We start from the raw sequence: 14,327 nt of genomic DNA, 5'->3' as shown, positions 1-14,327 counted from the left end.
TCAAGAAATAATCATAAAACAAAATGAATACTCTTTGGCACTTTAACTCTAACCAGAAGTACTTTCTTGATATTTATAATTTCTTGGGATCTGGTTCATTTTTTTTTCTTTTTCCACTCAAAACACTTGAGTCAAAAATGTAATAGATTTTTTGCTTTGCTCATTGCACTTTGTTTCCCCCTATTTACTGAAAATCCTCGGTCTGTGACCAGGGCAGTAGTTCCGGATCATTACAAGTCCACTTAAATTCACATATACAGACAATTGACGAAACAAGTCTCGATCATCTGAATAGATACATTAAATAAGAAATTCAAATTTCATAAACTGGATATTAAATATAATATTTTGCAAGGAAAACAGCACATGTAGCGCTTTAATCAGATAAACTATTGAAAAAAAAACCAAGTTACTAAGACATTACCAATTGATGCAGCTGGAATCGTGACCATATTTGATAAATCTAAGTCAGAGCCGCGAAATACAAATATAAAACCACAATAAATATAAATAATTTGTATTTTGGATCGATGAGCGGCCTTCCTTGTCTAATTTTGTCTTAAACGTCTGCCAATTTTGCAAAAAGTTTATTCTGTCAGAATATCGGGTCTAAAAAAGAATCAGGAACGCTAAACTAGGCTACTTTTAATGCAAAAATTCCCTGCAAAAAAAGCAAAAGGAAAAAGTGGCAAAACCAAATGTCAAATAAGAAAATAAAATCAACCCGTCAAAATAACAACAATGGGTCATCTGAAGCCATGGGTATAAGCCATCATGCCCTAGCATGCCCATTGAACTAATTGAAAACGGACCTGACCAATAAGATCGCATGGCGTATCGATAGGAATTTTGTCTAAGGACAAATCTCCTGTCATAGTCCTCAGCCAGGGAAGTCGGAAGAGTTTCCTCGTCGTGGATATTTGAACATCCCTCGAGATCATCTAACAGGTAAAATTTGTCATGAAGAAAAGGAAAAAAAACGTAAACATTAAGATAAAAACAAGCGGTTCTCAACTTTTATCCTTCCGTACCTAAAGAGGTATTTTCTGTAACATTCTACTTCGATAAGCTTATTCAGTTTTTCCAAAAACATTTCTCCGCGAAGAGAAGGGGCCAATTTACAAATAGCAAACTTAACAAATACACGAGGCTTCATCATTTGAAGAGGCCTTTAAAAACAACTTTTACCACTAAATTAGTCTCTAACGGAATTCACACTCAGAAATGCTGATCCAAAGAGTTAATATACACACATAGTCGTTCCTATATTACGACTTCCCCCAATATAGTATGTGCGCCTACTTTTTCTTCTCATTGTGGTAAACAGCACAGTGATCAATCAAAAGCAAACTAAAAGGTAAAACCATAGTAAAAATAAGTTTTACTACAAATAAGCCGCTGAGGGGGAACATATTCAAAAATATCTTATCTCAAATTTTTGAAGTTTCTGGTTTGGTCGTTTCCCCCAAAATTCAACGAAAAAGTACAAGAAAACCAAGAAAACGGGTGTAAACATACTAGGGATATTTTACCAGTAAAATCAACCAATTATCTTCAGGAAAAATGAAGAATAAATAACAGATAGTTACTTTGTGACTTAGCTGAAATTTCTCCATTGTTTATTGATTGTTGCTTTATTTTGGTAAACTCCTGGATTCGATAGAAGTAACTCTTATCTTTAATCAGATTTTACTTTGTTGTGGTTACTTTCTGGATTGGAACGGAATATTTCCTTCTCTTATTGATTTTTCAGTTTTATCTTTTTATTTTAGTTTACATTCTATCAGTTAACTCGCGGACACACCTCTTTAATCATGCCCCTTTGAAGTTTCTGGTTAAGTCACCAAACAATTCCCATGGATTCAGGACATCTCTTCATAATCTTATCCAAGTCTAAATTAGACTTTTTCACTTTTTGTCTATCCCCTGCACACAACTTGGTAGATTTAACGCAGGCATGCTTTCGTACATCCCGAGGACCAGTCCGAGCCATGACAGTCAATCTTTGCCCACAAGCATACTGAGTGGACTCGTGTCAATTCATTGTTGGAGAGTAGTTTTCTAGCCTTGTCACTTAGTTACATGCTTATTATTTAGGAATTTCTCTAAAACATGTTTTGTATACCCTTCGTCTTCTTCTTCTTTTGATGCCTATGCTTCTGTCACACACTTGGCTCAATTCACTATGGTCGTCTTGAATATCCTTATGTTTAACGTTTTTCAGGTGTTCTTGCTCTTCCATGTGTTTCAGAATAGCGACGACCAGGGCTGTATCCAGAATTTTGTTGGGGGGGGGGGGGAGTTAAAAACATAACTTTAAAAAACATGGAAAATTTGTTTGTATGCATTTTTGTCACGTTTTTACGAGTCAGGCAAACACTAAGGGGGAAGGATGGGGTTCAGACCCCATAACCCCAACCTGGATACGGCCTTGACGACAACATGTTTTTTCTACTTTTAATGTCTTTTCCTGCAAAATCTATCCTTAGGTATAACATAACCCAAGAAAAGAAAAAAAAAAACATTTCGTATGCTGACCAATGGTCTGCGTTGTGCAGGTACCGATCACCTGGTTCAATGCCTTCGGCCGGGAGTGCATTGCACGGTTGGGGGCAAATCCCCGACACTTCCCGTGTTTTTCCCCCAGGTTCCTCCAAGCACTCATTTAGAGCTTGAGTGACTTTGGCTGAGCTTATAGTCACACCATTGACCTCCGTTCTAAACCAAATAACCAAGAAAACCAAGAAAAGAGACTTATCAGAATATCCAATATTTTCATCATATGCTTCTAAACTTAGAATCGGGTTGCTACAGAACGGGAGAGGACAATGGTCATCGATACATTCTTTACCAGAAACTCTACATCCAGAATTCAACAAAATGTTCAAAAATATATAATTTTGATTAAATAATGCATATAAATGATCCAAAGGTGGCCCATGTATCCTCCAAAATAGAATGTATATATTAAGAAAATGGCACTGGCTTTCCTTGGTTTTCTAACAGTCCACTTGTAAAAAAGCACAGGAATTGCCTTCTTTGCTGCTAAAAATGAATTTAATTATAATTATATATTTAATTCTATTTATCTATATTTAATTATAGTTCTAAAAAGTATATTTCGGAAAAACCCCAGCACTTGGATTTGGTACTGTGGTGGTCTTTTTTTTTTTTTCCGAAGTTAAATTGTAGGACCTACTCTATTCTTAGGATAATGTCCGATTGAGAATTGCAAGAAATAGATGGCGTGAAAGATTAGCTACCTTCGCAAACTGCATTTTGACCTCTTAAGGCGACTCCTTGTTCTTTATCATTTGCCAGAATAGAAGGTTTACCAAGCATTCTGGAAACCATTTTAAAACGATCCTAAATACTTACTTATGTCATTCCTAAAAGCTCATTGCGTTCATTTTAACATTTTGTCTTCTAAATAATTTTCATGTTCACTTTCTAGGAATATAATTAAGGAAAATTTAAGATGGCTTGGCTACGTTTACGAATGAAAGGTGGCATATTTGAAGAGTTGAAGGATGGCGGGTTTGGTAGCACCCCTCTTTTTGCAAAGCTTAATTAGCTTTGTCATATTCATTTTTGTTGTTGTGTGAAGTTGATGTAAAGACAAAAAAAAACAAGAAAAACCGTACTAAAATTTTGGGAAAGAAATAATAGCTGCAAATGCTCCATTAGACAATAATTTACTCTAAGGCTGGAGAAACTGCGCTAGAAGGGTTGCCAAAATAGTACCTGTTGCTTGGCACACTTTTGCAGGTGGAGGGGGGGGGGCAATCATAAAAATTCTTCGACAATGTGAATAAGAGGTTTCCAGAAATTTGGGTTAAATTTAGATTTTTCTGTAAAGGAGGGGGCAGGGGCATGAATTTGTCTTTTTGCATTTTATTTAAACATTCTTTGGGTAGGTTGTTCTCTAATACAAACTATACAAAAAAAAAAGACGCTGAAGTGAACTTCATGTGTGAACATAAAACAATACAGAAATATAACCGTAAACAGTATATTAGAAATTTGAGAATTTCCTCATGTAATTTGGCTTCCTCAAACTCAAAACCTAAATTAATAAAAAAAAATTCTTTGACAAGCAAAGGAATTAAAAATAACAAAAATCGATAGGCTAATGTCAAACCTCTTATTTATTTCGGCCGAGCATACTTATGGGCAGGAGGAGGCACATGTTGAAGTTTGGGGCCCCAAAATCTGAAGACAACAGCAACATTTGAGGCGTATTGGAGGACTAATGTCCATTCTTAATAATTTTTTTTTGTATATTATTAATATCGTCAAATCAGCTATTTTATGTGAGAGCTATCACCTTGCCCTCTAGACTAGTATATAACAGCATCCCTTTCATCAGAAAGAAAAAGGAAAGCAAGGCAGATATTAGAACTATTTTGCAAAAGTTTTTTTCATACTTCTCCTTTCGATAAGACTCATATGATAAAATAGCAGTACATTCAAAGAGAAAAAGAAAGATGAATTTCCAATAGTTATGTGGTCTAAAATGTTCTATTGATTTCGTCTGTGACGTATTTTAGTTATCCAATCATACTAGCCCTTAAGCGCTTGTCAGAATGGGAAGATAAATAGTCCCGCCTTTTTAGAACCTGATTGCTTCTCCTATGATCCTGAATGAAATTTAAAGCCAATAAACAAACAGCAGTAAAAAGTAGGCGAGTTAGATTTTCCCAATGCACAGTATAAATAGATTTTCGTCAAAAGCGAGTCCATAGAACTACAATAAAAGATAAAATAGGAAGACAAACCAGTTTCGTCTTTTGGTTGCTCATCCTTGTATTCAGAAGGAGGTTCACAATGAAGTTTATTACTTCCAATTATCACAGTTCTATTACCAGACATGCCAACGCCATAAGAAATCTCTGTATCACGAAATCTCGGAGAATCTGCAATGAAAATAACTATGCTCATATAATTGATAAATTCTTCCAATAAAAACTTGTAGAAACTAAGTGGGGAAAAAAGGAAGTTAAGAGAACCAGGGATTTTTTTGGTTCTAAAGCTGTATAAAGTCTCATTGCGTTTACAATATCAAAACTATTGTTTTTTTTTAGTTTGGTACCCCAAAGGGGTACCTAAGGGGGGGGGGGAGGTACCTAGGTTAGGTTACGTGTTTAATATATGCAAAGATTTTTAAAATGAAGGTATAAATTATGGTGTAAATTAAATGGTGTAAATTATTTTTTTTAAATGAAGATACAAAATATATTTTTCATAATCTAGGGAAGAGGCAATTGTCCTCTAGGATTTGAAACATAGAAATTAAAAATTAAAAAATGACAATTTGTTTAGAACTATAAAAATAATGAATTAAAATATTTTTTCAGAGCCGGAATGAAGTTTACTTTGATATTCTGGTAACTTTCTCTAGTAAAAAAAAAATCATGGAAAATTATTGAAAAATTTACGATTTTTGGAGGTTCAAAGACAGAACAAATGAAATTGTTGAAATTGGTTAAGCGGAAACTTATACAAACGTATATATCTTTTGTGGTTGCAGCAGCAGCTGTAACCTAGAAAAAGACGATATGGCCCATAGCAAGCAAAAAATAGCCTGAAACAGATAAAAATGGAATCGGATCGAAATAAAAGAATTGCCTGGGCCGAAGACCTTATACAGGAAACTTATAGTCCTTGACTTCAACAGACAGGGCAATCTATTGGCTTGAACAACAGGGAAAATCCCTTTTTTTTGCATGGGAAGCATCTTTTTCTCCTTTTTTAAAATTAGAAACAACCGAGAATTCATTTTTCGATGGGAAGTCTTCCATATGCAATTATACAATTTTTAGTAGCAGCGGCCACCAAACTGCTAAACATTTATGCTAAAAAATAACAGCTTATGCAAAAATTATAATTTAAATGCTAAAAATGTATGGTACCATGCACCGTCGATGTAGCTTTCCTTTATAGGTGTAATTGTCTTTGGGAATCAAAAATTGGTTAATATTTGGAATTTTACAGACGAAAGGCATTGTCAAATTTAGCTAACTAGTTTTGTTTATTTATTTTCTCGGTTCAAGGTAGCAACATTGACGAAAATTTGATACTGTCCTAAAAATTTCATAATTTTGAAACGACTAAAAGAAAAATCTTTAAAATTCGCTTTTTCGGGTATGAATAAACTTAAGATGGGTCCAAAGGGCAAATACTATTTCATTTTGATATCCTTGGTGTGCTAATAGAGAATATCCGTTTCAGTAAAACAGCCATAAATTGCGGAAAAAGGGGAATTAAAAAGAAGAAATCGTTAGTTTATACTAAAAAGACAACAATAGTCAAATAGAATTGATGGAAACTTCGAAAAACTCGCGGTTTTGAAAGGGTAAACTCTTTTTAGTAGAATAGCCATAAAGGGTGGGAAACATATGAGGTGAAAGAAAAGATAGCATTTGTTTAGCACCAAAAATATGATCAAATAATACGTAGATTATGTTACTCGTGGTCATGTCTGAACTGACGTACGTATGTGTATGTGAAGAATTCTTTTTAAATAAAATTCTTCAACACTGTATGAAATTCAGAAATTTTGTTTTGCTACTAACTTATATAATCCATCATCCTTTGTCAAAAGTTACTTAAATTTATGGCTTAGAAAGATGTGAATTTCCCTAGATAATAAATAAATGTTTGACTGGATAAAGAAATTTCTGGAAAAGCATCTATACAAGGGAAATCTTTCTGTCAAATTGGTTCTCATATCAAGAAGCTGATTGAAATGTTTAACCTGATGAACAATTCATGTTGAAAAACAAATGATGCTAGCATATTTAACCAACAATTTGAAGACAGAAACACCATGCCAGATATGAGTATTCTTACAATGGCTTTGTTGTTCTAAGGCCCACTATAACTCAATTCTTATCTTTTTTTTATTATTAGCTCGTTTTTAACTCTTTTTCATTATGTACTTTTTCTTGCCAAATACGTTCTAGGAGGAACGTTCTAGAGCCGTTCCTAGGGGGAGGAGCAACAGGGTCAGCTGCCCTGGGCACCGCAGCTAGGCGGCGCCGTGGCTAAAAAATTGCCCGCTTTGATTAAATTTCTCATTTTGATTTGGCTTTTTGCTTATATTCGAGTCAGGGGGAGGGCCCTGTAGCCAATTTTTCCCCGTGCAAAACCAGCCCTATGAACGGCTCTGTCTGTAGTCGTGGTGGACTAGGTTCGAATCTTAAATAAGATATATTTTTGTCTTGGTATCAACTCATAGATTCTCCATACAGAATTTTTTTTTTTTTTACTTTTTATTCCATTTTGAAAACAGGTATAAAAAACTCATTTATTATTAGGTTCATCAGGTATTAGACTCTTCTATGTCTACGTACCAGCGTTGTCACTGTCGTATGTTTTTTACATCAGCAATTAAATGTTTAATCTGATCAGCATTTCAGAATCAAAGATTTAGAATGATTCAGAAATCAATCATTTCAGAATCAAAATCAAAGATTCTGATGAATCTTAAAAGTTCAATCTCTGTTTAATCATTTTGAAAAATTCATTAATGGTACTGGGCAGATTTCACCAACAATTTTAAAGACAGAAACATCATGACAAAGGTACGTGTATTTATCACCAGTGGCTTTCGGTGATCTCAAGAAAAAATTGTATATTACGGATTCTTGATATGAAAATTCAAAAAAATTTCTTTACAGAAGTAAAGAGCAAAGTTGAAAATTAAGACGAACAAAAATTATTGCTACGCAGATTACGCGAGAGATCTACAATACCCGCCGTACAAAACCTGGGGTAGCATAATAGCAGAGCTACTTGGCAGTTTTCATGGCCTAGTGAAATTTGTTGGCAGATTTTCTCTGAAAATACCATTTTTACATAAAAATAATTTTTGCTCAAAGAGAAGCTCTCAAAACACTCAAAAGTTGTGCTGCTAAAATGTCGGCAGCTTTTGGAATTCTGTCGAATTCTGCTATTGGCAGCTTTGGAACTTTTTCCATACCTGTACAATACTGACTAAAATAAACTGACTCCTGATATTTTCCTTTACCTGTTGAATTCTAAAAACAGGCGTTTTACTAAAAAAAAATGTAGTCTACATTACATGCTCTTGATATGAAACTTTTGCGAAAGGGCTCAATGTTATAAGTTCCTTAATTTTAACTAGAAAATTTATCTATTAATCCGCTGTCCACTTCTTACTGTGGTTTATGAGTCACTACGGGCTTAGAATATTTTAAGAGAGTTAAAGTTTTTATAATACAAGAATAAGATAGTCATTGAGCAGCTTTAGAAAAAGCTCGAGATTTTATTTTTACATTTCTTTTTTTTTCTGATAAGCTAGAATTTCAAAAGATACAAAATAACTGTTTTAGGTATATGATAAATACTGAAATTTTGGAAAATTCTGTATAAATTTATTAGGCTATTTCACTTTCGAAGCGGCGTGTTAATGAATATCTCTTTCCAAAATTAAAATGTACAGAACTGAGACTGTTCTAGTGGCACTTGCTAAAAGTGTTCTTGACATTTCCCAGGGTGGCATTTCTGACTTCTTTTTTTTACATAAGCCAGCAATAATATAGGAAGGATTATATATAAATACAACAACATCTCTTTTCCCTTGAATTTATAATTTTTTCCGGGAATATTTTACAGGTTCAAAGACCACTTTACCAGTGTGTGTGGACTTATTATGGAACATTTCTTAAAATCGCTAACCAAATAATTCATTCCGACTCTGCATAGGGTTGAAGATCATATGCAGCGCGCTAAACGATGTGGGCACAATGTGTTGTTTTTTTGTTTTTTGTTTTTTTTTCTCCATACCCGGGCACTTTGTATCGAAGGAGTTGTCGTAGAAACTTCGAAAAGGGCTCATTCAATAAATTGGAGTGGCTAGTGCCCTTTTTAATAGTCGAAAGTGATTGGAAGGCAAGTAACACCCCTTCCACGCCCATCATTCCCCCAAACACATCCAATCAGAATTTTGAGATAGCCATTTTGTTCAGCGTAGTTGATTTCCATAGAGAAAATGTGTTTTCGAAGAGGACACTCCCCCACAACCCTTAGGGCAAGGGTTTTAAGTTATGCCCTGGGGGCATATAAGGTTTTATAGAAGGCGTTGTCGTAGAAATTTTAAAAAAGGGTCATTCGATTGGAACTTCAAAGGGCTAGTGCCCTTTTTAATAGTCGAAAGTGTTTGGAGGGCCACTTGCCCCCCCCCCCCCCGCACGCCCATCATTCCCCCAAACACATCCAATAAAAATTGTGAGATAGCCATTGTGTTCAGCGTAGTTGATTTCCAGATAGAAAATATATTTTGAGGAGGACACTCCCCCACAACCCTCAGGGCAAGGGTTTTAAGTTATGCCCTGGTGGCATATAAGGTTTTTATTGAAGGCGTTGTCGTAGAAACTTGAAAACAGGCTCATTCGATTGGGAATTCAAAGGGTTAGTGCCTTTTTTTAATAGTTGAAAGTGATTGGAGGGCAACTAGCCTCCCATGCCCATCATTCCCCCAAACACATCCAATCAGAAATTTGAGATAGCCATTTGGTTCAGTGTAGGCTAGTTGATTTACAGATAGAAAATATGTTTTTTAGTAAGACAATCCCCCAGAGGACACTCTCCCACAACCCTCAGGGCAAGGGTTTTAAGTTATGTCCTGGGGGCATATAAGGATTTATAAGTAGGGGTTGTCGTAGAAACTTCAAAACAGGCTCATTCGATTGGAAATTCAAAGGGCTAGTTCCCTTCTTAATAGTCGAAAGTGATTGGAGGGGAGCTAGCCCCTCCCCCACGCCCATCATTCCCCCAAACACATCTAATCAAAGTTTTGATATAGCCATTTTGTTCAGCATAGTTGATTTCCCGATAGAAAATATGTTTTTGAGGAGGACACTCCCCAAATACCCTCAGGGCAAGGGTTTAGGTTATGTCCTGGGGTATATAAGGTTTTTATAGAAGGCGTTGTCATAGAAACTTCAAAAGGGGCTCATTTGATTGGAGGGCAACTAGCCCCCCCCCACGTCCATCATTCGCCCAAACACATCCAGACAAAATTTTGAGATAGCCATTTTGTTTAGAGTAGGCTAGTTGATTTCCAGATAGAAAATATGTTTTTGAGAAGGACACTCCCACACAACTCTCAGGGCAAGGGTTTTAGGTTAAGCCCTGGGCGCACATAAGGTTTTTATAGAAGGCGTTGTCGTAGAAACTTCAAAAAAGGCTAATTCGATTGGAAATTCAAAGGCTAGTGCCCTTTTTCATAGTCGAAAGTGATTAGTAATATTTTTTGTTGTTGTTGTTGTTTAGACCAGGGCACTTCGTATCGAAGGAGTTGTCGTGGGAACTTCGAAAGGGGCTCATTTGATTGGAAATAGAAAGGGTTGATGCCCTTTTTAATAGTCGAAAGTTATTGGAGGGCAACTAATCCCCCTTCCACTCCCACCCTCCCATTGGCTCATTATGTTTAAAAACTAAATGTTGCCTTAAGATTAAATCAAAATACACTGTGATAATGCTAATTCCCAATAAGGCATCTCAGCAGTATCCCAAGAACGACTGAGGTATTATGTTCAAACTTCCGAGGCTACTTCTGCTCTTAAAATTTAACTAAATCAAAATAGTGTAAGTGTATCCAAGCTATCAAAGAAAGTAAACAGATTTTTTTGCGAATGGTATCAAGTTTTCCATTTCAGGTCAACTAGAGGAAGTATGAAACTGAGTTACACAGTACTATTTGTATCCAGATTTTTAAAAGGGTGTATGTTGCTAAAAATTGCTGAAATTTTTTCTCCAGCATACAAATAGCAGGCCAAACTATAAAGTCTTAAAAAAACGAAAAGATTTAAAGTGTTTTTTCTTTTTCCCTGAAAAGACTATGTCAATATAAAACGAACAGAAATTAATTAAAAAACTTTTTCCACAAAATAAGTTTTTCAAAGAAAAGTAAAGAACTCCATTAAACAAAAAATGAGCAAAAATAAAATCAAATAATCTACCAAGCTAGAAACTACCACAAATCAGCATCGATAAATAAATGAAACCCAAAACGAACAGAAATTACAATAAAAAACCGAGTCAAACTAAAAACAAGAAGAAATTAACATAAGTTGGGCGCAAAACTCCCTATGCCTTCCCAAGGCCAGAACAAAATTTGCACTTTACTGAAAAAATACAAATGAATGTGCATTGTCAGTTTAATGTACATATACTGATATTTAGTAATCAAAATGTTAAAATTATTTGATTTATTAAAGTTATAAAAGTAAAAACATTTATTTTGTGGAAAATAAATGTGGAAATAAATGTGGAAGGCATAGGGGTTTTGCGCCCAACTTATGTTAATTTCTGCTCGTTTTGAGTTTGACTCGATTTTTTATTGTAATCTCTGTTAGTTTTGGGTTTCATTTATTTATCGATGCTGATTTGTGGTAGTTTCTAGCTTGGTAGATTATTTGATTTTATTTTTGCTCATTCTTTGTTTAATGGAGTCCTTTACTTTTCTTTGAAAAACTTATTTTGTGGAAACAGTATTTTTTAATTAATAGTAGAGATGGAGAGAAAGCCATTAATAAAGGCTATCCTACACGAATTTTAAAACAGTTCCATACAGTTCTATTCAGTATCAGTACAGGCTGTTAGGTGCAGTACAGACTTTCAAACCTGTTGCATATAAATGCGACAGGCGTGATTGAGAGTGAAGGAAGAAATTTAATGTTAGAGTTACAAACTCACACAAAAATAGACCGAAGTAGATATGAAAAAGGGCCTATTAAAACAATCCAATAAAAGGGGACAGATGAAAAAAGATGGCATTGGTTTACAGTAGAACTATTAATAGCTAGCAAATTTGCAATGATGTCCGTTTTCAATGCAAAACATAAAGAAAGGAGAAAAAAATTCATTTATCTTTTTTAATAGGCTTAAATTGAACAATCTGGAACAGGAATCACCCAAACCAGTGAATCCTAAAATACCCCCCCCCCCCCCAAAAAAAGAGCAGTTAGCACGCTATTAGGTTGTTTCCTTTTTAAATTAAAAATTCTCTCAGTTTTAAACAAAATTTGAATTTTAAAATGAGACAAATCTTTAGAAATAATTCTAGAAATAAATGTAAGTTACAAATGCTTTAAAATTGTTCGTCTGAAATTAAAATTAAGAAGCAGAAGAGGTTAAATGTTTTCTGTTTAACCAGAAGCTGGGCAAAAACATGTTGTTTTTTCTTTGCAAGTTACTAGCCTTTGGCCGAAAAAGCCCCATTAAGGTTATGTCGCCAATTAAAAATCATTACGAGCCTTTGCTTATAATACTTGGTATTGTTAGGGGCAAGTTCACTAGAACTAATGGGCTATTCTTCATAATCAAAGCAAATAAACTCTTAGCTAGGGCAATTCATACATTTTGTTGTTTAATATTCAGTCATTATATTTTGGAATATACGTCACAGCTCAATATGGGGATTTTTTAATTATATTAAGGGATTTCCCTATCTTCACCACCTGGCCTACATCACCGTGTACAACTTAAAATTTGCGTGCCACGCAGCGACACCCTCTACACTACGCGTTGTATACTTTCACCACACTGCTTGCGTCATGTGGTGTATGCGATTTTTAAACAGTGAGCCGCCTTCATTTTTTACGCATGACGAAAAAACTGCGCGCTTTACGTTCTTTACGCAGAATATTTTTTTTTAGGAAAATAGCTTATTAAAAATAAATAAACTACCTAGGTAAATACTGTGGCTTCGTGTTTAGTATATAGTACAAACATTTATTTTTATCAGTAATTGACTTAAAGGCTCTGAAACTAGTTTTCCCCAATAGATGACCCATCCCCATAACATTTTATGATGTAAATACACCTGTGTAAAGAGGACCAGTGGGTGAAGATAAAAGGCAAAATCTAATTGTATTAAGATCGGTCTTCAAAAAATAATAAGAAAGCAAACCCTTTATTTTTGGGGTATGATGGTATTTGAAATGTTTTTGTGAGAAATCGATCGATACAGAAAAAAACCTGAAGAACGAGAAGTAAAAAAGACAAGGCGATAGAGGGCAGCCAGGGAAACAAAGAGGGAGGCACTATCATCCATCAAACCTTTTTTGCAAAAAATCTCTATTCCTTTAACGCAAGATCCATTTAAAGTCAGGTTTGAATTCGAAATGGCTCTAATGTTTGTATCTGCAGGTGTTCCTAAAACAGGGGGCCCGATGACAGGTGCATAGGACTTCCTATTAACTGTTGCCATCTTTTTTAGAATCGAAAATCGACGTTGAGCACCTTAAAAAATACAAATAACTTATACTTAAGGCCGAGGATGTATCCAGGAAATTTTTTTTCGGGTGGGGGGGGGTACAAATATTTTTTTAAATGCATCATAAATTTATTTATATGCGTTTTTGTTACGTTTTTATTAGTCGGACAAAAACTTCGGAGGAAAGGGGTTCAAGGCCTGAACCCCCCTGGATACGGCCTTGCCTATGGTTTAAAAATTTTAAATCCATGACTTACCAGTCCTTTTTCTTCCCCATTCAGACCTTTCTCATGAACGGTATGGACACGACTTGGCAGACTTTTTTCTTTACCTTCCGCTCTTTGTTTTACGGGCACAAAGTGAGCCACTTACGAGTACACAATCTTTTTTATAATACGCAGGACGTAGCTTATACCCCACCCTAGTCCCAAAATATATTTTTGCGAAGAATTCCGGTGTGATAGCCAGTCAGTAACGTACCTTGTTTAATTTTCTTGACTCATTCCGCTCACTATTAACTTTTAAGAAAAAACAAAATAATCCACTGATCACCGACAAACCTTTCAATAAACCAGGACAGGCAAACACATACCCAACTTAACCAGACAGTGTCCTGTCAATATTCTGAATCAGAATACCGAAAATATAATGCCCAAACACCGTTCTGAAATCATTGAAAATAATTAACCGAAGGACAATGCAGCCCCGATGGATGTGTAGTCAATTAAAAATAATTAGAGACACCCGACAATAAATAAATATAATAAATAACAGGCATGAAACTTCCAGATAAAAGTGGAAACGGTAATTTATTTTTAAGGCTTCATAGTTTAGAAGCGGGGGATTTTGATCGATTCCCTAAAATCGGCGCATTAAACAGAAAACATAGGAAGATGCTCAAGATTGACGCATGGACCTTAAGCATTTTCTTTCACTCGATCGTATTTTGCCTGTAATTGACCACAATTGTCGGGGCAAATGAGCTGGACTTCCTCATATAGGAGGAGCAATGGTAAGGAGCTCAGGTCTTCGACTTTCGGGTCACGTGCAAATAGATTTTGATGTCAGTTGGATTTGAAAC

General features: G+C 35.2%; 1 protein-coding gene across 7 annotated transcripts in view; it reads right to left on the bottom strand.

Annotated features, from left to right (window-relative positions):
* Positions 1 to 14,327, bottom strand: part of LOC148949809 (rho GTPase-activating protein 21-like) — a 280,475-nt gene that overhangs the window by 97,670 nt on the left and 168,478 nt on the right. For 5 of the 7 annotated variants that reach the window (XM_089093758.1, XM_089093761.1, XM_089093763.1 and 2 more), the window contains one exon: positions 4,779 to 4,931. In XM_089093758.1, coding sequence (XP_088949884.1) covers positions 4,779 to 4,931 — 153 coding nt within the window. Of the gene's footprint in view, positions 1 to 812; positions 942 to 4,778; positions 4,932 to 14,327 lie in introns of all 7 variants that reach the window. The other 2 variants (XM_089093760.1, XM_089093759.1) reach the window with 2 other exon arrangements.

The sequence above is a fragment of the Artemia sp. Qi Xiang Cuo genome, chromosome 8 (assembly GCF_049724085.1).
Source record: "Artemia sp. Qi Xiang Cuo chromosome 8, ASM4972408v1, whole genome shotgun sequence".
Taxonomy (NCBI): domain Eukaryota; kingdom Metazoa; phylum Arthropoda; class Branchiopoda; order Anostraca; family Artemiidae; genus Artemia; species Artemia sp. Qi Xiang Cuo.
This window is presented reverse-complemented; position numbering and strand designations above follow the sequence as displayed.